Source organism: Corvus moneduloides, chromosome 3 (genome assembly GCF_009650955.1).
Source record: "Corvus moneduloides isolate bCorMon1 chromosome 3, bCorMon1.pri, whole genome shotgun sequence".
Classification (NCBI taxonomy): Eukaryota; Metazoa; Chordata; class Aves; order Passeriformes; family Corvidae; genus Corvus; species Corvus moneduloides.
The window spans coordinates 37057306-37085035 of NC_045478.1; the positions used below are offsets into that span (position 1 = coordinate 37057306).

The 27730-nt window shown below is 36.6% G+C and overlaps 1 protein-coding gene across 1 annotated transcript in view; it reads right to left on the bottom strand.

The window, feature by feature from the left end:
- The window catches only part of ME1 (malic enzyme 1), a 159258-nt gene that overhangs the window by 99632 nt on the left and 31896 nt on the right, over nucleotides 1-27730 (bottom strand). The window contains 2 exon segments of the mRNA XM_032104927.1: nucleotides 10836-10985; nucleotides 18891-19024. Of these exon segments, the coding sequence (XP_031960818.1) occupies nucleotides 10836-10985; nucleotides 18891-19024 (284 nt within the window).

Consider the following 27730-nt stretch of genomic DNA (forward strand, 5'->3'; position numbering starts at 1 on the left):
ATTCTTAAGATTTACGTTATTTGATGTTAACAAAGTTCCAACATACCAGTTGTTTTCTGAAATTCACTCACAGAAGAAGAATTAGAATTTTTCCAGCAAAACCCAGGAAATGTATATTACCTATAAAAAGTGGTTCTAATTAGAGGGAATTGAATATATTTAAGAAAAAATAATGTTTTTCTGACTCAATTAAAAATTACTAGAAGCCTTTATAACAAAATTTGAGAAAATAATTATAATAGATGGAACCCCAAGGAAACATTTTGAGCATTAAACATCTGGAATGTATCTGGCCCACTGTGATAAAAATTAACCTTGTCCATTAGAGGCAAATAGTCATATATTTTCCCATCTTTTTATAAAAATTCAGTCATGACCCCATGTAAAGTTTTTTATTTCATAAAGTCACGATCAACATTTTGGGAAAAATCACAGCATGCAACAATACCAGCTAAAACAACCTAATATTGCTGGCCTTCACTACACACACAGGAAACGAAGCACATGATACGGAATGGACCTAGCAAGGAGTCTTGGAGCCAGTCCTGTGGAGTGAGAGAGTATTCAAAAAGCAGTCACAATAGAAGTGTTTCTGAAACATCATTTGGGAGCTTCCAGCCTCTTCAAGGAATCAAAGGCTCGAGTCCAGTGTTTGAAAGCACACAAGCTTTTCTGAGGACATTGCCTTTGGAAGTCTACATGCCATATTTTAAGTCATCTTTCAAAGACGACATTTGTTTCACTGTAGGATTGAATGTGGCATACCAATCATTCATCAAATGACTGACATTACAACCACCTTCAAGAAGAATCCCATTTCAGTGCATGAACTGGAGCTTGCTACATTCTACATTAAGGGGCAAAGTAGAAATAGGCACATTGCTTGCAGCAAACTGAAATAAGGCAGAATGGAAATCTTTTTAAATACACTATTTTCTTGAGAATGAAAAGTTCCCCATGCTCATATACTACTTATTCATGAAAAAAAAAATATTTAATTGAACAGAAAACAAACCATGTTCTGTATTTTCACTGCCAGAGATAAATATCTACGTGTCATGTTTAAGAAGCTCCTTGTGGATGACCAAAGGAAACTCTCAGACATACTGTTGCCTAAAATAGGCCTTATGAACAACCTGACCCTCAACATACAGTGCAGCAAACCTGTACATTCATACGTGCTTAGAATAAATCTAAAGATCTCTAAGAGAAAAGTTAAAAGAAACCAAAAATACCCTCTGAAATAACAAAGTTGTCGTAATATTGGGAACTTCTGAAATGGAAATGTGCTGCTGTGTCTCTGTAAGCTACATTGAAACTTTGTCTCAGGAAGAGGAAGCTCTTCCTTTAGATGGAAAATTCCACCAGAATGCTGAAAACAATAGTTAATTTCAGTAGTACTAAAATAAAGTTGTGAGATCTCCTAAACTCCCTTCCTCCTTAAGACTAAACAAAAATTCATTTTACATGTAGTCACTTTGGGAACGAAGAAGCAAAAATGACAACTGGCTGTTGACCATCTTTCTGCCAAAGGCATGGGTTCTCCTTCAGCTTCAAACTGAAGCTTGCTTTTTTTTTATATATTTCTCAGTAAATTGATGCCTTATGATTCAGTAAATGGTTCCCTTATTTCAGCCAGTTGATTTAAGTCTTCCATATGACTGTCTGCCTTCAGCTGGAAGTTCTTGCTTTTCTTACAAAAACAACTTGCTTTGTTTGGTTTATGCACATTCATCTATTTGATCTATGCTCCCAGCAGGCCCTTACCCACCATTTTCTAGAAGATACTGGATTTCTTGCATGTGGCTTAATCAGCTAATACTCACTAGCCAAAGAAGCAGAACTGACATTCAGTGTCACCACTTAACTCAAAGAGCAGCGGTCAGGATGTCAGATGCCTTGCAAACCTTTCTCTACCCAGCTGCAAATTACATGATGTTACTGCTCCTCTACACTAGATTCAGTAGTTATTATGACCTCGTCTTTTTATGTTTAAGTTTATTATAATTAACACTGCTGACATTTTTTATTGAGCTGTGCCCGTAAGTAAATAGTTTTATGCACCTATAAAACTTTGCTAAAAATGGATGAAAGTGCCTTGCAAGAAATAAAAGGATCCACTTCTATCCCAAAGCTTTTTTTCTTGTCTTTTTCAGAAGCCTCCTATGCACATGGCTCTCTCAAATGTAGCATGTAAAAAGCTCCTGGACCAAAACATCTAGCCATAAATATAGAGAAATACAAGATATATTACAACACACAATCATCCCATTTGTTACGCTCTTAAAGGCTGAAAATCTTTATGCCTTGTCTTCACTTTTGATTTTTCATGTTAAGACTTGACTATTTACCCTATCTATCTAGAAAGCTTCTAAACAAAGACAGAAAACTATGATGTTAGAATAGCCAAGCTACTGCAAAGTTACAGTGATTTTTCTAAGGTTTTTCCTTCCTCTTTTGGACTTCAGCAAATACATTTACAGGAATTACTGCAGGGATTTTTTTAAAAGCTACTAAATATCTTGCATTGGAAATGCAACGAGACAGTGTTGGACTGCTGAGTAATGAGAGTATTTTGAACAGAGAAGCTGCTGAATGTGTAAGCAGGGGATTTGGGTGGTGCCGAAGGACGTGCAACAAATGTACAGAAAATGGGAGCTGGAGAAACTCCAGCATAAGCACACCCCTAAAGGAAAACATCCTCTGGGCATGGGCTGGGATATATACAGAATGAACTAATAAAACAATGTAATGCTTTTAAATCACTGGCATCTCATCTGAATACTACTGGTACCTTGTTTTGCAGTATCAGATGATAACATTGGGAATTACTGGGGTCATGGAAAACTCCATAGAAAGAGAGCGTAGGATCCCTCTATCTCTAAAAAGATCATAATATTAGAAAAAATAAAAACAAACAACAAAACCAAAACCTGCACTAGATGTTTATCAGTCAACTGTAACAGTTCTCATCTACAAGCTCATGTTTCCAACGCATAAATCTCTACTGCTGGTGATACCTAATCGTAAACACATGCAGTAACACCATTTATTTTTTATCCCACTGATACCCGGAAGCAAGCTCTTTCCCTTCCACAGCATAGCCCTAGGAAGGGAGAAAGATGCTTACACATTTTTCTTCATACTTCCCAAGCAATGTGCTGCAAGTTGCTTGTTGTCTGTTGCAGTTGTCTGTTCATGTGGCACAAGCTGTCAGTGTCTGGGTTGTCCTAAATGAGTGCTAGAATGGTGCAGAATTCCAGTCCATGGAAATTGATACAATATGCACACTACTGTCAAGAGCAGGCCACAACTTCAGGGCTGTCCCAAGGCCTCTCAAGGCAGAAAGAAGGCTACTGTACCTATCAATTTGTACAAAAGGAAGGATGCAACTTCATTTGCAGACACTGCATGGGATTTGATAGGCTGTCCTTGAAAAGTTGTTGAGCTAAGGAAAGTTAAAGTTCTCTTATTTAAGGAAGTGACTCTCAAAAGGTTTGCTTTGGGGGTCAAATGATTTTGACAATTAGGAAAGTCTACAACTCTGTCAGGTTGACAGAGACTGTTTCATGAGGGGAAAATTTTAGTAGATAAATAAGGCTGGAGATGGACAGAGCAAATGAGTAGACCTCTCCTGTATTGTATGACCTGATACTTTAGTGTTGCCAGTGGAATCTTTGGCCAAGTAGAGGTGTGAAATCTAAATAAAATCTCTGCCCCTAAAGTACTTTTCATTAAGGAATGTACTGCTTTGGGAAATTGGGGAGCTTGTAACCAGTAGGCAGTATTGCAAGCTGGTATAGAGTCAAAATCTCCCTAAAAAATCAGGAAAATAGGAAGACATTGAAAAGTAACATGGCTATATTTTGATACAAGTCGTAGTTATTGATATGAAACTGTAACATGCCAAAATAATACCTCTATTTTAAAATGCAGATACATAGTTTATTTGTTGAAAAGGATATAGCCTACCTTTTATGTGGTATTGGCACTAGAAAGAAAAGATTAGTCAGAGTAAGGACATTTAACTTGGGATCATGTACTTTCTGTCCAGTCTTCTGCACGTAGATCCACAAGATGACTGCTTTAGTAAAGAAGAAGGTTCTAATAAATACTGCATTAATAACGGTCACACAAACTGTCTTTCCCATTTAGAGAAAAGCATCTGTATGAAACTTCTTTGTTTCAGAGGACTGTCTCAGTGGGATATAAGGAAATGAGGAAGATAATCATATGCCAAAACCCACAGAAATAAGTTCCCATTAGCTCAAAGTGCAGAAGCCCTTCAAAAGATAAATTTGATTTCCCCAAACTTGTGGAGAAGAGAGAATATTCAGTTCTAACCTCACACAACAGATAGTAGAAATTATTAAAAAGTAACAGTACAAGTCAAATGAGAACAGGGATCCCCTAGAAATATCCAGGACTCTGTGAAAGAAGTGAACAAGGGAACAGAAAGCCACAGCCAGTACTTGAAGTTTGGCCCTCTTGCTCAGAAACCACCAAGGACATCTGTAGAAAAGCACTGAGTCTCACTATCTGTCTTCCTTAGAAGACTGTGTTAAGAATGACCAAACAGTGACTGCTGCCAAACATTTTGAGAGTCATGTTTTGAGAAGGGATGGCCTCATTTCCTCCTGCTCACAGCCAAGATGTACTCCATCCAGAGAAAACAGAGCAATGCACCTACAAACTTAGGTCTGAAAGCCAGAAATTCCATGCTTGTGATGTGCTTTAGGATAAAGCTTTTATGACCATGATCAAAAGTCCCTTAAATATTACCTGCAGAAGAAATCATGTATGAAATTTATGAGAGCAGGAAGAGGCTAATAATAGGTAAAGCTCCAACTCAGACAAGACTAAATGGAAGAATAACTCCAAGGGCTATTTTTGTAAATACCATCCCCTTCAAGTACTGCGGTAGGTTATACCTACATGCAAGCACCAAGTACATACAAAAAAAACCCACTACATGGAGGACATTCTGTTTTATAATGCTAGGTCAGGACTACCTATTCTCAGTTTGGCACAGGCTAATCATTCATGATTTTATACTGAGATGGAAATTTAATGAAAAAATAAAAATTCACACTGTACCTAAATGGTGAAACCTATTGCCAAAACATTATGAAAAGCCATGAATTTAACAGTTCTAGAGAGACCAGATGACTACATGCGCATAAACTGAAGAATATAATAAATTTTTCAAAAATCAAGACATAATTTTTTTCCTTCAATAATTTTTTACATGAGAAACTGGTTTAATATTTACAAAGCACTCTAAGACCAAAATGAGGCCCACTGATATCTTCTGTGCAAGATCCTCACACCTTTCCCTGCAGCAGCATTACCATCTGCTGACAGACCAAGCTGAATACACCTTGGGCACAATCCAGTCTAAAAGACAGTCCAGAAGAAGAGAGGAATTCAACACTCTCTCATTGTGCTAATTTTCCTTTTCCAGCTTTCCAGAGCAGGGAAAATATTTTGCTGGGACAATTCTATTAGCCTTACCTTCAAGCTAAGGAACCAACAGCATGCTAAGCTAAGTTTTAGCTTGATGAAAGTAACAACAGACCAAAATCATGCCAGAAAGTGAAATTACTGCATGCCATGAACTCAATGGCAAGGCTATACACAGCGAAAAAAAAAGGAGAAAAAACTTGCCTGGAATATGTCAACAGTTGTCATCTTCACAAAAGACAAAAGTGAAAAATGACCAACATGTATTTCAAAAGTGCTTGGTGAGGGGTTGCAACTGCCATCATCATCAGGCTTTAGAAGCCATAAAAGGAAATACTGCCTAAAATTAGAAGAAATGCTACAGCTATGCTAATTCTCTGTTGAAATGTTACAAAATAACTTGCCACTAGAACCCGGTTGTTAATACACACACCAGGTCCTTCTGCAGAACAGAATTCCAGCAGTCTATTTTCAAAGAAGCATTTTGTTGTTCTCTATGTCTTTATTGCAAAACATTTTGATTTCATATGCTGTCCTAACAGTCAGGACATTACAAGAGATCAGTTAAAAAGCCTCTACATTGTCTTTTTTTTCACCTACACATTAAAATTCTACATAGATTTCAGAGGAGAAAATACTAGGAAAAATAACTGTGAAAATTTTTTTTATTTTTTAATATAATTTTATGTTAGGCAATAATCACTTCTAGCTAAATGAAGATACTAAGTTAATTATGTATAGCAACAATCAGATGAATAAAGTCCCTAAATAGACATATGTATACATATATTTGCTTTTCCAGGGGAGGAAGAAACCATCTAAATGTGCTGAAAAAAATCTAAGGGAGCTGTTATACTGGTGAAAAAGTTATGTGAAATAAATCTAGACCTTCCAGTAGTCTCAATCAAGAAAATACCACACATCTGAAGGAGAGACAGAGTCACAAAAAAGTTCCAGGAACTGAACTTTCTTGGCTCATGTGATCCAGGAGTACTTGACAAGTTTCTGGCCTCCAGTAAGCCAAATCTGGTTTCTGAAGAGACTTGGATGCCACAGACATTCATTGGAATTAAGAAAAATAATTCCAATAAAAGCCTCATTAAAAACCACCAAAAGATTATTAAATGTACCACAGGATCAACCTTGTGCTGGCAAGCAGACTGCAACTTCTGATGGCAAAGTCAATTTTGCATGTCCTGTCACAGGAAATAAATATTTCCCTGTTCTCTAATTTCTTTTCTTTATTAAAATGCGATGCTATCTTGCAGCTGGCAATCTCAGCATGTAAACATCTGTCAACAAAAAAACAACTCACATTTGCAACGTTTGCATTAAATACCATGCATCTGAATCGTTGTAAATGTAAATACATAAAATAAATGCAAATAAATACATTCTTTTTGAGAAACATAAGGAAAGGAAAGGACAAAGTCTCAAATTTCTAGGTGCTGAGTCAGTCACGCACTTCAGTGAGGAGGAAATCTGGTAAATAATTTCAAAGCTGACATACTTTGCCTTTTAAGAGACTGCATCAGATCCTATAGAGCTCTTTAAAAATGGTTCCTAGTCAGCCTGACAAGTCTGTGACTGCATCGGGAAGTTATTTCAGACAACTCTGCCATGGCTGTGTAGCTGCATCAGCTACCAGGGCTTGCTCTGATCATATTCTGTTTGGAATGGCTTTTCCTTCTAGGAATGGCAATACATAAACAGTCACCTAACATTTTAACAACGTCCAAAGTCTTCAGCATAGCAGTACTTGGCAATTATACCTCCCTTCTCTGAATGCTGAGTTTACACAAGAATCTGAAACTCCTGGCTGTTCTCTATGCAATGTAAAAAGTTGATTTTGGACTCTTAGAGGAAATTTCCGTTGAGCTTTCCCATATTTATTCTGGTTGGATGAAAGAACTGTTACATTTCAGAAATCTATTTACAGAAATAGATTGTTTCTGGGTAAGTAATCAAAAGCTGTCATATGTATGTACATGCCTTGTGCAACTGAAGAATCCTTTACTTGAGGAATTTAAATGATGGATAGAAACTCTGAACTAAAAAGTGACCTAGTAGAGATTCTGAGATAGTGCTTTTAATGATAGCGTGAGCATTACAATAAAACCAGAACCCCACTACATTTCCAGCATAAGTAAAGCTTCTATCCATACAAGTCCAAATTCCTACTCTGACCAACTCCCCTGAAGGATTCTTTCTTCCCTCATCCTCCTCAACAGCTAGGAAGAAGACCAGACAGACCGGTCTTCTAAATTATGTTTATGTAACTATGTGGTGTAGGTGGGTACATGTTACAGATCTGCTATCAGATCTGTACTGTTTATTTCTACAGTAACACTCTTATTCATTAAATTGGTGGATTTAAAGCTGAATATTCAGAGCAAGTAATGCAATCTTGAGCTGAGTCTGAATTTTACAAATAAATGTCAGTTATACAGACAAGCTTCAAACCAGTGAGTCAAGTTGCTTTGCAGCTGGTTCTCTTGAGAAATGATGCTTCATCAGATGGTTAGCTGGTCAGCCATGAATGTTTATTCTAAAATTGCAAAATATTGCTTCAGGATGAAAACCTCTGCCTGAGCCACAGAGTCCTTCTGTGCCTGTAAGCACATCATGTGAGCCCATAAAGTCTTCTAAAAACACATAAGGGAGTCAGAGAAGATGATCTCATTGATTCCACTAGACACCTATTTTTTGAACTCTAAATTAATTTTTGTTGTTCCTTGCCTCAAGCGATAACTTGCAAGCCAGGGGCTTCAAACTCATTTCAAAACATAAAAAGTATAACTGAATATTGAATATCAGAAAAAATCCTTACAGATGTAAACTAAATATGACACTGCCTTGCAAGCTGCAGTGAGATAAATATGATCTGTAGCAACTGGGTAATTTTGAACTTATTTACCTCCACGTCTGTGTCTAATGGGATATGTATTAAACTACGAAATAGCAAGCATTTTCTGAGCTGTAGGAAGAGCCAGTATTAAGAATATTCTGAAATAAAAATACATTGTGAAAGAAAAACAGTCACTTATCTATAAAGACAGCATTTACATATGAGTCAGCATAAAGCAGATACACACAGTTCTTACAGATCAGAATACCTTTTTTTTTAAGGTATGATCAGATTATACCTTTTTTCTTAATTCCAACTTCTTGAAAAAAAAAAGTCAATCAAAATTGTAAGATGGTATAGTCTGGACTAAATCTCACATCTTTAACTCCTTTTTGCCTTCTGAATATTAAATTTTTTTCCATCCATTTCATGGAAGATGCTGTTTATGAGGTACACTGGCATATAAGGCTTAATGCTAAATGATTCATGGTTTAGAATGCAATTTCAAACTAAATTATATTGGTTGCTTTTCATAGTTGGTTTTGGAATAATTTAGAAAAGGTTTTTCTTAGAAAAAAACCCGTATCTCTTTAACAGCGCAGCAGGAGATTCCATTGTAGGTATTTTTCTTAAGCAGGAAAGAGTCTGCCAAAGATCACAGAACCACAGAATGGTTTGGATTGTAAGGGACCGTAAAGATTATCTAGTTCCAACCCCACTGCACAAGAGACATTGAGGTGCTGGAGCATGTCCAGAGAAGGGCAATGGAGCTGGTGAAGGGTCCGGAGCACAAGTCCTTGGAGGAGCGGCTGAGGGAACTGGGGGTTGTTTAGCCTTGAGGAGGTTTAGGGTGACGTTACCACTCTCTACAACTGCGTGAAAGGAGGTTGTAGCTGGGTGGGGGCCGGCCTCTTCTCCCAGGCAATTAATGACAGGGTAATAGGAAATAGTCTCAAGCTGTGCCAGGGAGTTTCAGGTTGGACATTAGGAAGAACTTCTTCACTGAAAAGGTGGTTAAGCATTGGAATGGGCTGTCCAGGGAGGGGGTGGAGTTGCCATCCCTGGAAGTGTTCAAGAAATGATTGGATGTGGAACTTAGTGCTATGCTTTAGTTTACATGGGGGTGTTCGGTCAAAAGTTGGACTCAATGACCTTGGAGGTCTTTTGCAACCTTAACAATTCCATGACTCTAATTAAACTGGGTGCTCTTCTCCACAGATGCTTCACATGTCTAGAGAGAAAGGGAAAAGTATGTGCATGGGCAGAGGTGCTCCCTGTGAAATATTTTATATGGCAATGACTATCAAAATGAGGGGTAATGAGACCAGTGTAACCAAAGACCTAATTTCCAAACATGTTTAGCACTTCCTGGAAAGCCAATAAATCACCACGGTGGTAAATACTGAGATGGAAAAAGGAGATGACTTCTCTTACTAAGGGAGGCACCTAAAAGCCACAGATCATTAAACAGGTTTAAGTAAGCCTTCTTGAGGTATTTTTGAACTTTTTAATGTGCACAGAAGTGGGAATTCTTGTCTTCTGCAATTGACCAGATGGTCCTGACTCATTCTGTCAGTCACAAGGCCAAAATGATTTTCACATTAACAAAACCTTGAAGCCATAAGTCTCTCTCAAATATCTCCTGCTGAAGAATTTGTGAGCCGTCATTTGTTCCCTTACATCTTGCAAGCTTCTTACTTTTGATCAATGCCTTGACTGTAAAAAACCTATTTCTGTTAACAGAGCTATGCACATGCAGCTCATTTATCTCTTTCTTTGCCAGAAAATTCTGCAGAAGGCTCCAAAGTGTTGTTCCAGTTTGCACTTGAATGCAGTGATATACACAATGTTCTCAAACAGCAATCACCATAAATCTCAAACTCTGAGTTGATGTTCAAGAGGCAGAGTGAAACAGAAGTGTCTATCCTTCTTTCATACCACTTCCTCATCATTCTATAAATACAGATATTGGATGCAGAATAAAAGCACTCCAGTAACCACCCTACAAAGTAAGAGATTATTAATTATTTAGCAGTGAAACAGGCATTTTGATGATTTCTTTATTATTTTTAAGGTATCAGTAAATGCATATGTAATGCATTCTCGGTTTGTATACTTATTGTTTTTACATATATATATATGTGTGTTTGTGTGTGTGTATGTATAAAACACCAATAAAACAAATATATAGGCAAAAGTCTATGCTTTTCAAGTTTCTAAGACAAATCTAAAACTAAGGTTCCATTTTTCTCCAGTCTTCTAACATGCAGCTAGGATTCTAAAACAGTCAGTTAATAAGATTAAAAATACATTCACATTTTAATGTAATTAAACCAACCATTTGCCTTCTCAATGCAGATAAGAAACATACAAATTATTGTTTAATGTAGACCAAAAGTGTAGCTTGAATTATGTCAATTATTGCAGTTTTGTCTTACATTCAGCTGTTAGAAAACCCCTGCAGAAATGTGCCAAGAGGAAAACAAGATACAATTACTTTTATTTGAAGTATAAACTTACATACCTTGGCCTCCGGAATGCTAAACCATATTGTTGGCAAGCCAGTCCCACAGTGGGAGTATAAACAATGGGCATGAACCTTTCAATGTCAGAAGCCAGCACTTTATAGAAAAGCTTTTCATTTCGATCCTGAAGACTCATTAGTAGCATGTATCTGTGGAGAATTACATATAATTAGACAGACATCAAGGGAACATATAAAGTAGATTCAGAAGGATAGCAGTGTTTGGATAATTAAAATTATGTTTGTTCTATAATAGCCTCTCTCTTATTGAAAGTATTTAAATTCCTTCTTGTCTTAATAGCACAAATGGTCCAGACACAAAAGATAACAAACTGGTTGAGACAGAGAACCTGAAACCTGAAACAAAGTTGTCAAACTCTACATACTCAGGAAGCTAATCCCTCTCAGGTATAAGACAGTGTGCTGCAATTGAAGATTTGGTCTGTCAGAACTTATCTGTGTATATCAGTTGTTTCACTTGAAATGAGACAAGCATTAAGTATAACTTAAACATGCTTACTCACTTGCCCAAAGAAAACAGAACAAAAACCATTAAGCTTTGCATGCCCTTGCCTCAATAGAAATTTATCTTAAATCCAAACTAATATTTCAAATAAATACTGAAAAACAAAGCTTTTGAAAACAAAGCATACACACATGGCTTTTCATCCCTTAAGTCTATGTTTGACATGAAATCTGCAATGCTATATCTCCTAACTGAAATGAATTTTGAGGAAGTTCTGTATTTATTTAAAAAGAAAACCAATGAGAAAAAAAAGAATCATATAAATGAGAGTGAAAAAAAATTCATGTTAGCTTGATCTACTTTTGACTACCATCACACCTACATTAAATAATTACATTACTGTTTCAAGACACCAACTGGGAAGCCAAATTGCAATGCTGAGTGTGACAAATGATATGAGTCTATGAGTGACTTCAAGTTATACCAGTTCACACAGGTATGACTCTGTCACTTTGTGAACACTTAAAATTTAGGAATTTAGTGATCTTAAACCTTACCTGTCTATTCACTAGCTTTAGCAATGTTAAGTATTGCTGTAAAAATTAAGTAGTCTTCTATACCAATAGGCTTACACAAAATCTTTAACTTAATTTCTGTATACAATTTATGTAGGACTTTTTTTTAAATTTATGATGGATTACTAATTACTTATACTCAAAAAGTTTAATATGTGCATCCTTTTATTACACAAGTGTTGAGGATATATATAGAACACATTCATTCCAAAAGCCAAAAGTAAGGTTTGTGTACTTAAATATTATTTGTATGAACTTTCCTTCTGCATATTCATGGATCACATGCTTCAGTAAAATCTAATTCATTCTTTAGGAAGACACAAACCTAGTCAGGTAACCATCTGACAAAGAACAGCTTAGTAAATCTGAATGCATTCCATTCAAGCTTAGCTTGCATATCCCTATATATCAGGGAAGCACTTCTTTTGGGATCTGTTATGTAAACCTTTAACGAGCACTATAAGCAAGGCAAGTGCAGCCAGTTTGGCAATTGGTGACTGTAATGAGGTGACAGAAGTGAGGCAAAACACTATCCCTTCCCTTGTGTCATGAAGGGTATTTTTGACCCTAAACAGATAAAGATCTAGAAACCAAAAAGTTGCAGTTGTACTCTAAATACCATCACCATGAGGCAATCAGAACCACCTTCCATCATACACATTAGTTTTGAATGTTCTCCAAGGTTAAATTATATCCCGCTCTTGTAGTTCTCAGCTACAAATATACATGCTAATTTTCTTTCATATTATTACATTTCCCTATAGCCTTTCGTTTTCCCAGTATTTCATTATGATATAGCATATCTTTCAATGTCCTTGAATTCTCAGAGCATTTTCTTTATTAAAACCCTTCTCCTGAGGACAACTATCCCAACATTTATCTTGAAATACAAGCTCATGCACATGTAGTTGTGAATATACATGAAGACATTAATTTTGTTTCCAGAGAACATTTAAAGCGATGCTGGAGAATATCATGCATATTTTTGGCCCCCACTCTATACTGCAAGTACTACGCGAGCCACAGCACCATTCCGAAGCAGTTGCCAGTATTTTACTTTTTTTATCACTTTCATTTAAAATGAGATGTGGTTACTTAAGAGTATAAAATATCTTTTAATCATCCTTTCTTATCACTCAGATCAAGCCTAGATTTTAATGGGGTAAATAAATCTTTTACAAAAGAAACTAAAAGCTTAGCAAAAGACTTCCTCAGGGGTTTCAAATCAAAAAACTCTGTTAAAACTCTCCCCTTTGCTTTTACTGTTCTATAGCATTACACTGGGGTTTTACTTTCTTATTTGTATTTATCATGTCACTTTTATATTCAGGATATGCTAAAGAACTTGAAAAAGTAGTAACTGGATATTACTTACATTTTCAAATATTACATACTTGATCATATACAAATCAGCACAATAAATATTATTATAATGTGAAAAATATTTCTAGAGAAGTGCAATTTTTATCAGAAGGTTACTTTTCAACAGCAGGTATATGTCTTCTTTCTCAGCATCATAATTTGCTTTACTGGGGGTATCAGATTTCTCAAAGATTCTTTCTAAAGGGAAAACCAAAAATGCCTCATCCTCAATGTGGGGTTGGTTATAACGCATTAGATAACAAGTATGCATCTTTTAGCAACATCCAAGTATCTACACAACTAAAAGCATGAAGTTTTTTTCAGCATTGTGTTTAAAAAATAAATTTAAAATTCAGTATTTAATGGAATCTATTACTGAAGCCCACATTTAATTGAAAACATAATGAAAACACACAATAAAACACTGAGAACAATCATTTGTGCTATAAAAAGGGAGAAAAATATTATCTGTCCTCAGACAGGGAGTCTTGAATGACAATTTCAGGGAAGAGTTTCAGAGCACAAAACCCAAGGTCTGGCAAGTCAGACAGAAGAGACTGCCAAGCACTCAAATTTCAGTTTGTCACTTTTCCCCCCCTTGCCTTTACTTCACCTAAGAATGCTTCATACTAGTCTGCTGTTATGAAGGGAATGAAATACAGTAGCAACAAAAGGATATAAACCACATATCATCCAAAACCCAAAAGAAAACTGATGTAACTACCGGGAAGTTACTGATGATTTCTTAGGATAATTGGCCCAACTATCGCTGGCATGCACTTTACAAGGCAAAATGGAAAGGTGAAAACAGAACAAACCCCAAATTCATTCGCGCTTATCTTGAAAAATATGAGAGTAAATAAAGGAGGGTGAGAGGAAAGGCTATTATTTTTAACCTGTGTAAGACACTTTGCTCCATTACTCTGCATCCTCAGTATCTATATAAAAATGTATTAAAAACAGGGAACTTTAAGAAAAAAAAAAAATAAGATGGCATCCTCTGGAAATGTGATTTGATGGTCCCTCTCCTAATCCAGTTAACACATCCAGTATAACATTTTACCAGCGTGACTCTTTGAAGAGAGAAAAGCTCAGGCGGAAGATGTGACCGTGCCAGGAGCAACAATTTCAGCATCAATATAGAGCAAAAAGAAATACAATTAAGAACATGCAGGGGAGAAAAAAAAAATAAATTACTTGCACAATCCATCACAGCTTTTCTAAATTTAGATGAATAGAATTTTTTCCTCTTATTGGTGTCCCTTTTGTCAAGCATACCAGGCAATTGATTTGCTGCTTTTCCACACTCACTCTGTGTATGAACTCTTGGAATTTCAGAGTCCAACAATTTCATGCTATGAGTTCACAAAGGCGTTTCAGCTGCACCAAAACATGTCATGGTACTATCTATCAACTTAGCTTTATGAATTTATACACTCCCCTCTTTCCAAGCAAAACCAGGGCAATCCTGCCAATGTAAGATGCTGTCATACACAGCATTTATGTTTCATCAGACTATACCCTTCTGTCTAAGGTACTAAACAGCTTCCACCTCTGCAATATCTAAATGCTTGTACTTAATCTTTTGTATTTCGATGTAAAACACACAAGTATACACCCACTGCCAAGATCTAGAAGGAAAACAATGGCCTCCCTTTATCTCTTTTCAGGCACTGTTTCTATGGGAGCAAAGACTATGCCAGGTGCATACTGCAAGAAACACCGGGATTTTTTCTGGAATTAGGACATTTACACTCAGTAGAAGGCAATAACTGCATGCTCTTATGCAAGATTGTCCTTGAGCACCTGCCTTTACAGGGAGCACTTGAGATTTCAAGTTCCAGTTAAAATAGCCAAAATCTTCTGACATTCTTCATCAGTGAAGAGATTCAAGGGCTAATTGTGGCAGGATCACAGTCACTCTTCTTTAAAATTCTTTGATACAAGTATAAATATAGGAGACCAGAGTTCACGTATTGTCTTGAGGATTGAGCTCACACACATGTAATGCACATGTTCTCCAAGCAGGCTCTTTATTGACATACTCCAATGAAATTGTCAGACGCAACTTATAAACACATCTGCAAATCACGTTTTGCACAGGCAACTTTTTGCACACTCAATTCACACAAGCATTTTATCTGCAAAAAAAGCCCAAGATGTCACTGTTGACAGTCTTAAAAGGAAGTATCTTTTTCATGCAAATATTACCAAGTCTTTCCATCAGTGGTCTTAAATGTAGACCTATGCATATAACACAATTTTATTTTGTTAAAAAATGGAGAAAACACCACAGCTATATAAAGCCTGAATAATACACGAGGAAAGTATTTTTTTATCAAAACACAGCATGGCACGAATAGTCAATTTAGATCTGCTAGGTGTTCACACAGTATAAATATGATTTCTTAAAGAAACAATTCCATTTGGAGGGTACTTGGGGATTTATATAGGTTAATATTCTTAAGGGACAACCTGACTTAATTTACAAAAATTTGCATTGATCTGTAGGAACCCAGAGTGCCGAGAATATTTCTCTGCCTGTTTTTAAGGGTTCTTACCCCCCTGAACAACACTGTTTTAGCTTCAAACCTCGGAAAAAATTACCAACAGTCAGACAAGAACTAGAAAATACAGTGGTGTGAATTAGGTGATAAACTACTGTGTAAGATTGTCACAGGGTGAAAAATTTAGAGGTTTTGGGCTTCTCTTTATAGTAAATAGATAAGAGTAAAAAATATCAAAATGGAGGATTGTTGTTATTCTCTAAACCTTCTTCTCCTTCTTCTACTACTCCATGTTCTGCAGTAAAAGTAGTTTGGAATGATTGGATAGAGAATTCCGCAGGTCCTGCCCGTGTTACTGAATAATTGGTAGGAAAGTGAAAATAATGTAAGTTTTTAGTAACTATTGGTTAAAATATCTTTAAAAGGCTGTGTAAATCTTGATAATTAGCTCTCACTCCAACTTTTCTTCCTTCTATGCTGTACCTGGGTCACGCTAGTGGCTCTGTTCCTCCGATAAGACTTAATAAACAACCATCTAGAAGCATTGAAACTTAAGGAAAAGTCTCAGTTTATTTTTGAAACTCCTTGCAAGGACTTTCAGCAAATTCTCTCCCATCCGGAGGGACTTGATTTATGGCACGGTACAGTGTCATTGATCCAAGATTATCCCTGAAAGCTTATTTCTTAAATACTATGGACTTGCATTATGAAAGCATACACCAGCTCAGGTTGGAAGGGACCTCTGGAGATTGCCTCATCTGATCTCCTGCTCAAAGCAGAGTCAGCTACAGCAGTTTGCCCAGGACCATGTTCAGTCAGGTTTTGAATATCTCCCATGGATGGAGATCCCACCACAGCTTATCCAGCATTATAAATGGGGCCACACTGTTTGTTCACTGTTTGTTCATTGTAAGGGGAAGGAGAAGATTCAAATACCTGGGCCAAAAACTACGGCTGAGAAAATACCACAGACACGTCACAGAATAAAATTGAGAAATAAACACAGCTATATTTTTTAATACATTAATTATTAAAATCTTAATTTAAGTTTCTGACTAGTGGACACATTAGTGAGAAAAAAGCCTGAATTGTAATAGTTTCAAGTTATTTCTGTGAACGGAAGACTTGCGAGTTTTCTAAGTTGAACTGCATCACTAAAACCAAATTAACAATAATAAATTTTTACTGCAAAGCTGCACAGTACAATATAATACTGTATCTTATACTATATATACTTTATACTAAAGCAGGCATTATAATAAAAACTGGCTTTATGGTACAAAATGGCAAGCTACAGTCTAATGTTCAAGACACATGGAATAATTAAATGTTAGCGCTTCTGTTTTACTGATGTCTGGTTACAGGAGCAGGAAACAAATTTCTTCCTTACCCAATGATGTATTTGGAAAAGAGAAAATGCCAAAGAAGACTCAGAGGTTGGAAAGAATGCCGCCAAGTTTTTGTTTAATTAAGTATTTACAGATCTTAAGCTTAACAGCAGCAACTTTGGAAAAATATTCTCTGAAGCAAATGGCTTCTGGAGAACTTTTTCTTTACATTTATTTGTAACCATATTATATTTTTTTATAGTTTTGTATTATCTGTGCTTATCATACATGGATTAATTATACCTTAAAAAAAAATCTTTCCTCCCCCACCCCCAAGACAGACATTTTTCTCTCCTTTCTTTTAACACAATAAAGATAGCTGCAAGGTATTCCCACAATACTTGGAGACAGTTATTTTTATTTCATTATTCCCACTGAAATCAAAACTTCAGAATACAGTGTTTTATTGCAGTTCAAAAGGCACATCATTCAAAGTTTTATTACTCTGTCATTTAAAACTGATAGATTAATTATTTTTTCCTTCCCTGAAGAAATTTTTCATTTTGGCAAAAAGCAGCTTCAATATCCACAAATTTTTGCTAACAAAAATAAAGAAACAAGACTTGGAAATATTGCTAATTTCCTTTTGGCTGTTGCATAGCTAGACCTGTGAGGTTCTATCTGTAATGTTTTAAAAAGCACAAGTGCTTTTCTTCTGTGACCTGAAGTAGGAACAAAATTTCTTTCCTAGTTAAATAACACATGAAACAGTAGGGTAAAGACCTTTTTTCTTCTGGTTTTCAAGTTATAGGTGAAGAAAAATTCCAGTAATTCAAGCAGAAACAAGCAGTTGAAACTGCCTTAAATGTCCTGAAACACATGATTGAGCTGTATAATGAAGAGACTACCTCAAGACAGAGTTAAGGAGGAGATGGGGACAGAAGGATAGAGAAAGTTTTTTCCTATGGTAACATCAATGGTTGAATCAGGGGGCTTCATGCAATTTTACACTTTCCTATATGCAGGGACTTAGACTCATAAACATTCTAGCCTTGGAAGCTACTACTCTGTGACAACTGATAATGGCCTTCCTGAGAGCACTGGAGAATAGTTAGCCCACAAAAGATTTCACAATTGCCAAGAGCTTCACTTGCAAAGAAAGCTGTCCTCATCCCATTCTGACTCCATAAAAAACAAAGGTTATGGCAACTTTAAATTATAAAAAAGCCTTGTCACCAACAGATGGGTACCTAAAAGCCATGTATTACTGATAACAAGACATCCCACGACAGAGAAAAGCAAGGCACAGGAGTAAGGAAATGAAGAAACAGTGTTTTGTTCTAGGGCCTATAAAATACAATTTTTTAAGAAAAAAATTTTAGCATTCATAACAGTTTAAAGCCCTCCACAGATTTTTTCCTTAAAAAAACCTAAGCACAGCAGTACTACATTACATATTAGTTTTACAGCATTTTATAAATTTAGAATGTTTTAATGCATTTGTATCTACATGCATGTAAAGTCATTACTGACTTTTAGTTTCACAGTAGTTCATTTGCTTCCAATGACCTTTGTATCATTTGGTTACCAAAGTAACTTCATGTGAACAGCTCTGGAAGATTACAATTTTAAAGTAGGAGTTGATCTTTTGAAGAAAGCACTTTAGGAAAAAGTATGTACTTAGTTTAACAATTCCCAATAATCAACAACTACAGCTGGAAAAAAATACCCCAAAATTTCACCTATACTACTATACAAAAAAAAGTAAGTGACTCATGAATTGATAAGTAGGATAAAGTTTCATAGCCATACTGTACCTGTCTAGGTCACATGTCAGCCTTTCAAAATTCTTAAGAATTGTATAAACCTGAGCATCTTGACCAAGAAAGCAAGGCGGCAATAATCCATGAATATTCAATTGTTGCCTCTCCTCCAAGGTAAAAGCCATGCCCTGAAAAAACAAAAATAAAAACAAAAACCATATATAGATGTGTAAGAGAGAGAATTAATTTAAGAAAAATTCTGCAGCAGATCATAGCACAGGTAAAGTCAGCATCAGAAAAACTATTTAAAAAGAAACAGAATTTAGAATTGTGCAATTATTTTGGGAAAAGGTTTTATTGAGCCGTAAGGAAACAGGCCTGTACAGTACAATAACTCCATCCCAGCACAGAACAAGCTAAGGTCTCCTGATACCACAAGAGTACCACCTGAAAAAGTGTTAAGTTACAGCTGAAGAAGAAAGCAGCCATATAATCACTCCACTCATTTTCTGCTTTTAATGAGGTCTGTCTCTCTAAAACATCCTCGAGAAATTACCTGTAAGCTTCTGTAAGAAAGATTGTGCCCTTAGAGCAGAAACATGACTGTGGGTTTAGCACACCAGCATCGAGCACTCTAGCTGCTGAAGTTTTACTCTGCTGTGGTAACTACAGCCAGGCAGGACTGACAGACAGGATCAGACCTTTGACAGCTTTAGTAGATAAGAAGAGAAGTCAGAGGAATTTCTTCTATACATGAGCTGTGAAATGTATGCATTTGTTTCACACTGTAGCCCTTGGTCGCTGGCACCACAGACACGTGGCAGCTCTCCTTTAGCACCATTCCACCTGCACTGCTTCTGCTCCAGAGTCAATACTGGCTGATCTGCACGTCTTTGAGGCCTCTCTTAGGTTTACACTAGAACTATCTGTATCTTTCCAACATGGTTATCATGTAGCTTAAAAATATTCTAAAGTTCATGTAGTAGAGGTTAGGCAGCAAGTATTACTCTACAAGAAGATGAGTATGTGCGAATACACATATAAGCCATAGATTAGACAGTTCCCTAATATTCAACATCTATGATACAACTATATAAAAAACACTGTTTCTTACCCAAAAAAACACTTGAGAAAACACCTTGAGATCCATTAAAGGAGGGAAAAATAGCAATATAGTGTTTTTGCATTAATTCTCCTGTGGAAAATAAGTACTACTGAGCTACTTTCAGAACCACCTCTATAAAGAGACCTTTAAAATGTCTTTGTTCATGTTACCATTTGAATTAGCTGAGTCAACAAATGACAGGAAAAAACAGGGAAAACAAACACATAAATACAAAAGGCTTCCTTCAGTCTACATTTTCACTACTCTTGTCTTTTCAAGAGAACAAATTCAGTCCTTTACATAATGTCCTTACTGCCTCTCACACAACTCTTGGTGAGTGATACAATGGGATAAATTCATGCCAGTTAGCTTGGTTACCTAGACAAGCTCTTCTTTTTTGTATCTGTTTTGTTGGGGTTTTTTTCTCAGAAATAGTCAGCTCATAGGGCTTATTCTTACAGAACAAAAATATATTACAAAATCTGCCTGTATCTTACTAGTCTACATTTCTTACACCATTTTTATACTAAATTTTCAAGTTATGTCATTGTGACTTGAAAAAAAGTAGGAAAAAAGCCCTAAAGCAGCCCCATCACACTATCTGCTCTATAATGCCATTAATCAAATTGTTACCTTAAGCGAAATGACAACTCAAAGAAAACCAACCTTATAATGAACACTTTACAAAAGACCAAACATTTCCAGAATGTGCTTCTTCTAGCCTAGAGAGGAAATGAATGGAAACCAAGTCTAATAAAGATCAGTAACTGTTTTGCTGTAGTTCTCCATGCATGAGAGATTTCAGAGGTTTCCAAATGCGTACACAAAGCCTGCATCTTTTTTCCCTAATGAGCTTTCTGTGACCAGATACGTCATGAATGTCTTCAGCTGCTATCCAATCTTGAAAAACCATGGAAGAAGGAAGAGTCAACACTTCTCACAAGTTTATTCAATGTTGATCCCTCTCATCTCCACTAGACTATTTTGGGCTTAAAAAACCTATGTCTGCTCACACACACTTCAGAATCAGTTCCAAGTGACTGGACTTCAGGGAGCTGAAGTTTTAGTGGATCTTCTAATGCTGGCAGTAAAGTGGCAATCCAGTTATTCTCTGCAATTCTCCTTTCCCCTGTTTCCATTAGTCAAATGGAATGACAAAAATTTCTGAATGTCTGTGTTTGGCTTCACATTAGGAATAAAATATGGACTTTAATTACTATAATAGGGTTTCCCCTCTTACTGGAAAATGTATTTTATTTTAAAACAAACACATGTGTTACATCTTGCCAAATGCCTTTTTTAAAAAGTACTTCATCTTGGAATAGCATATTTTCAATGTATTACTACAGTTTCTATAGTAAGTGTTAATTTCTTTGGTTCATCACTGCAAAAACACAGCACCCACCTACACCCCCTAGGCTATATATGGTTAGAAAATCCTTTACTTGAATATTCCTCTTTGGCACAGATATAATGGATTTTTCAAAGTTCTAACGTGAAATGTTAATTCTTTTCTTCCCCCCTCAGATCCCATATTTGCTCAGAAGAAAAGAATTACCATTAAAATATATCACCTGATAATTTAATAAGACAAGGCCATTTTATGAAATAAGTGTATGCTATTCCATCTGCTTATAATAGGGAAGAATTCAGCTATGTAGGATTTATGGTTTACGTCTAGATTTCTTGCACTAGCCTCAGATTTTCTTTTCTACATCAAAATTCTTATTTTTTCCTGTTTGAAGTGTTGTTTCCCAGTCATCCAGCAGAGAGGGCTCTAGGTCCAGCTTGGTTTACACACTCCTTTCCCTTCCTGAGAGGCGTATTTTGCACACACCTGGATGGGACAGACTTCCATCATCTAGCATCCCAGCTATTATAAACGATGTGGATATTTTTATTCTGCAGCTTGTATTACAAATAAACTTTTAAAGAACAATAATATGACAATCTAAAAGCAGCATAAGGGCAAGAGACCACAACCATAAATATTAACCTCTGCCTAATTAGTTTTGGTTTATTCACTGCTTTATGCATCATATACATCATAGAGATGAAAAATATAGTTATTGTCAACCCTCCCAGTTAAGAGTGTTCAATTCTTCAAGAGTTGTGTTTCATACGTTTCTGTATATGCTCTGGTTTGCTTTTGACAAAACCAAGTTGTCCTCCAGGCACCTCATTACCTTCCTTTCTCACAGACCTTTTGGTCAAAATCTTGAGTTATTTTTTTTATTGCTCCTTAAGCAGACACACCCTTTCAGCTTCTCAGTTGTACACAGAAAGCTCTCTGAGTTTTCAAGAAATTTAACTCATTGCAAATACATTTAATTCTGAATTTGTCTCTCCATTTGTAATGTTGTGAAGTTTTGTAATTGTAGCAGTGAGTTCTATTACTGCACATCATTCAGTATTCTTTCACTACTTAACGTCTATCAGTCAACTCTGCTCTCAACTACCTGTCCTCTGCTCATCATCTCTGACCCCCCAAGGCCCCTTGCCCCTTATCTACAATATTGTTCTAGTGACATATACATCAATACCCTTTTTCAGTTGCAGTATTGAAAAACCAAAAAACAAAATAAACAGAACAGCATCATCTTGTATCAGACAGCTTTTTGCACTGGCTTTCAACTGAATTTTCAAGCAGTGCTTGAAAAGACAGAGAGCACATTCAAAATACTTCAAGAGGTGTCTCAGCCTCTGTTCACAGTCAACAGAGACAAGTTTTCTCTCTTAATACAAATTAGATTGCACTGACATAGTTTTCCTTCAGATAAAATATCTGAAGCTCATATAATTGCTAGGTTTATATAAACTTCTCTAGAAAAAGAGAGTGTACTAAAGCAGTATGTGCATCCTGTTCATGCACTAATGAGATTCAGCTTCACTAATGGGTAGCCAGTATTCATTGCAGGGATCCTTCTCCAATTTCTCCCAAGACCTAGCCATTTTTTGTTCTAGTAGATCAAAACTTTCATTTTTAAAAACTTCAATTCATTTAGAAGAATAGGTCATTTCCTCTTGCTGGCCTCACTGCAGGTGTACCACAGAAGTATCAGCCTAACAGCATGTAGAAGGACGCTGGCTCAGAAGAGGAAACCATGTCCACATCCAAGGTTCTCTACCTCAGTGACTCTTTCATCAGCCTCTGGAAGGAGAAAATCAAGGCTTGTAAGACTTCAGGGATTCAGCAGACAACCACCAACAGCACTACTCAAGCTCAAGTACTTGCATATATATTTGACCCTACTGGATCCTTGAAGGGGGAAGGAAGAAATGAGGAGGAAGGTGAAAAGGTGCAGCAAGGATGTTTATTTAAAAGTATTTTCTATTCTGTGAAAAAGAAGTGTCTGGATTGCTGGTCTAAGATATTGCTAGAGGAAAATTACAGTCTCTAGAGTATTTTGGGGACAGACAAGTAGGTTCATCACTGTCTCAGAGTCCATCAAAAAGTAAGAAACTCTCTGTTAAAAAACTCATTCTCTGTATCTAAATCATAAAAGTGCAGTGAACAAATTTCAACGATATAGTGAAAAAAGCACACAACTCTGAGTGACTCAGATATGCTCAACATTTGCTGCCATGGCTGGAAAGAGGAGAGCTCGCACCTCGCCACTCCTTGCAGGATCCCACCGCACCAGTTGGTATCCCTGAGCAGAGGCCAGGGAGCACTCTGTCAGACAAAGATCCGAGCAAAACCCACAGCTGCCTGCCATACTTGTCTGTTCAAGATCTGAATCAATTTTTTGAACAAATGGACTTACAGAACACCACAATTCCAATCTTAAAAATTCCATTCTTAAAAACAAACAAATAAAGGACATGCAAACAAGACGAATGCTCTTGGCTGAAAGACCAAAAACATTCTCCGATTACTAGAGAAGAGTTTTTTCCCCAATATGTCCCAAATGAAAAATAAGTGGCATCACTACTAGTTGCCAGTCATACATCATCCCACGCTGCTCACACCACTTCATGCACAAGACTGTCTCCAGGAGAAATTCAACTGCAGAATTAGATGCAGTCCTTAGGAAAACATGATCTTTGGTACGCATGACTGTTTGCAGGCAATTCTTTCACTGGTCAAGCTTTGGCCTTCAGCAATTTTGGCTTCTCATACTACACGAGTACTGTTAGGGAGGAATCCAAGTCAAAATTAATGTCTTTTAAGGACTACTTTGGCTGAGGAAGCAAAAAAATGTATGTATAGTCCTGCTTGCTATGTACGAGCTACATGACAACAGTTTCAGGCACCTAATGTGATAAACCCCTTCAGAATCTGAATATTAAAAAAAACCAAACCAAAAAAATACCAAAAAAAACCTCCACCAACCAAAAACACAACTTTGCAAAATTTTACATGTTCAAAGAAATTTTTATAAAATCTCTATAAAAATACAGAACATATGGGTTTTCAAGCATTTTAAGCTACATTTAAGAGCTTAATGATCTGCAAATCCCTTTGAGCTATTTTATATAATTTGTGTTTTTTAAAAAAGTCACCTTACGAACAGGCAAAAAGAAAGTTTTACAAGCATTTCCTCTCCATTTTTCATTTTTATTATCCAAACATGACTTCAGAGAAACCAGATAAATACTTCTAATACTCCATATCCAACACTCATTTCAAGGCACAATACACCAGGAAATACTTAGAATAACTAATCTGAGCACACACTCCATAATGAACTCATTCTGCTGAAAACAAATGTGGTTCATGGCAAGAAATTGGTGTTGGAGAAGTACATATGGCTAAAGATGTTACTGCTGTTTTCTCTACCCATACTTGTCATGACTGCCAAAAAATATTACAAGCAGAGGCAGCTAACGCAGCTATTTGGGCAAACATCTCTTCTGCAACCAGTGCTTTAGGCCACACCAGTCACAGTAAATACCCCAGTAGGTAAGGAGAGGGACTAATTCTTTTTTAATGGTGCAAATTTACACACAGTTTTCTGTTAAGGTGGCTTCTTTTGGACCTGAAGAAAAAAATATTTCTGAAAAATGTCAATTTGCATTAACTTAGAGATTCATGTTTCTTCTTAGGAATCATTTGCTGTAAAGACTATACACAAACGAAGGGTTTGCATAGCTGAATCCAGTTGCAATTAAAAAAACAAAATCAGGATTATTAAAATTTTGGAGAAAAAAGAAATCCTTTCAAATGGTGTTTATGAAGGCTAGGGAGAAAGATGACAAATAAAAATTGGTAAGAAGAAGAAATATGCCCAATAGCAGAAAGTTATCACAGTTCAAAGATGAATAGCACAGAGTTAAGAAATGAAAACTGAATATGAAAATACAAATTTTCTGTTGCAACACTCTGGCAACACATACAGACAACACCTTTGCTTTCAGAAGCAAAGAACATTGGTAACCATTTATAATGCACACATTATTTAAAGTATTATTAGACTGCAACTAGAAAAGTCACTGTGTGATGGAACTGCTATCTTTCAAATAAGTTATTTTTCCCCAAACCTATGCTCAGATTGTCTATTGGACATTTCATGAGGCACATTGATTATGCATCTTGGATTAAGGTTTAAAAATCAGTATACTAACTAATGATTAACAGTCCATTAGGTTCTCTGGCAGAGGAACTGGTTTTTTCTTGCCTTTCTACAGTACCTAACACAGATACAGGTCTCAGCCTAGAGCTGAGATCCCTGTATTAGCAATGAATCCTGCTAACTAAGTGCCTTCACTGGAGTTTGAAAAGCCAGGCACAGACAGGTATCTACCCTGGTTAAGACAAGAAAGAAGAAAGATAGAGAAGGAGGACTGGTGAAGTGTAAACAGCAGAACCCAGTTTAGATACAGCACTCATGCTCCTTTTGATAAGCCCTCATGCACAGGCATCCATCAGGACTTCTGAGTCTGCGAGGCATGCTGAGGGTAAATTTTAAAAAATATACAATAGTTGATGGGCACAGCTCTGAACATACAAGAAAAGAAGAAACTGTCCTAGTTTCAGCTATAAAATGCCAAAAGGCATAGGTCTTCTTCTATGCACTTTTCTTTAAACACAGCTTTTTAACAAGCACTTTAAGTTGAAAAACTATACTGTGACATTTGGCATTTATATTTCAAAGCTGTTTTTCTAGAGTTGTGGTAGATCTGTTGCAGTGTGTTGAACACACAATTTTTTTTTCCAGGAGCACCAAGTGACCTGAAGCATACTCATAGCCCAATTCTAAGTCCATAGGATTTTCAAAAGTAAACTTAAAAAGTCAAGTCAACAGGAGAAACTGAAACAAAAGTCAAAACCAGTTTCCAACAAATAAAGTCCAGATAAATACAGTAGCTAATACACACACCCATGGACTTATGACTCAAAACAAATGCAGATGGCCAGAAGGAGATCAGACTTCTCTTGGCAAATTCATCATGGGAATGTGTGGGCAGCTTGGCAGCCGTGCCGTGAGCTGATACAGTGATTGCACACAAGCATGATTCAGACCAGCATTTTAGAAATGCCACATCACAGCATTCTTATTTTAACAATCCTTTAAGCTAATGTAAACAATTACCTGAAGGTAAGCAAGCAAACCTATTTTAAGAAACTATTTCTAGATACATATACAGAGTAAAATCTTTTTGCATTGCATAATCTTCCCTCACCCTAATTTTGAGAAGACTGTACTACACAAACAGCAGACAGTAACAAATAGACAGTAAAAGAAGTTGCCAAGAAAATAATGGATAAAAATATTTTGTACGCTGTGCTTTAATGAAGGATGATGGGTTGGGTCTAGTTAAGATTCTAAATTCAGTAATTCATATGCAGTATAGGCACCTATCCATCCATGATAATTATAGGATAAAGCTCACTCAAGAATAGGTACCTTGCAGTCACTAATCCAAATTGCTCCAGTTACTATATTGACTACAGACCAAATTCAGATTTGCACATGTAAGCACTTACTGACACCTGGGAGGCTTGAAGGTATTGGAACAATCAACACTGCTCATTATGGCAATAGTATCAACTATGAATCCACTGCATAGCAGGCTTTCACAGCACCAGATGACAGCCAGGCACCTCTGTATCTCAAGGGGCACTAATTGCCTATATGTGGCTGCTACACCAAGCCTCAACTATCCTTTTGACTCTTCAATCCACACGTCCCATTGAAAAACCATATTACTCTGAATTATTCTTATTGTTACAGGGATATTTAATGCCAAAGCAACCAGAAAAATGGCTAGAGCTGCATTTGTACGCTTCAAATCAGAGCTGGCTCTCTCAAAAGCTGGCTGTCTTCCTACTGCTGCTCCCACCTGGGAGCTACAATGAACATAGGCATGAGCAAACTGAGAACTGGACCAATGGACGTAGTTATCTGCTACTAAGAGCAACCACCCTGGTTCTGTTTGTAAGAGCAGCTAAATTAATAACAGGCTTATTAACAAGCATTGGGTGTGATCTGTGCCTCCCCTGACTCCATCCCCCAGCAGAGGTATTCCACCAGTGGAGAGAGACCTGTCTTTGCTCTCTTGGTTGCCCTGAGCAGACAAGACCAAACAGCAGCCTAAAACACAGTTTAAACTATAGAGTCAAAATATTCACATGTTGGGGTTTGGGTGGGGTTTTTTTTGGTTCTTTTTTTTTTTTTTTTTTTTTTTTTTTTTTTTTTTTTTTGGTCCCTGGATATTTCTGAGCCATTTTTATTCTTTTATAACTCCTTTGGGATGTACTGACCCTCAAAGATTACTACTTGGGAAAGTCTGGTTATGGGAACCAGAGACAAGAGCAGCCTACCACATCACTTACAAACTTGTT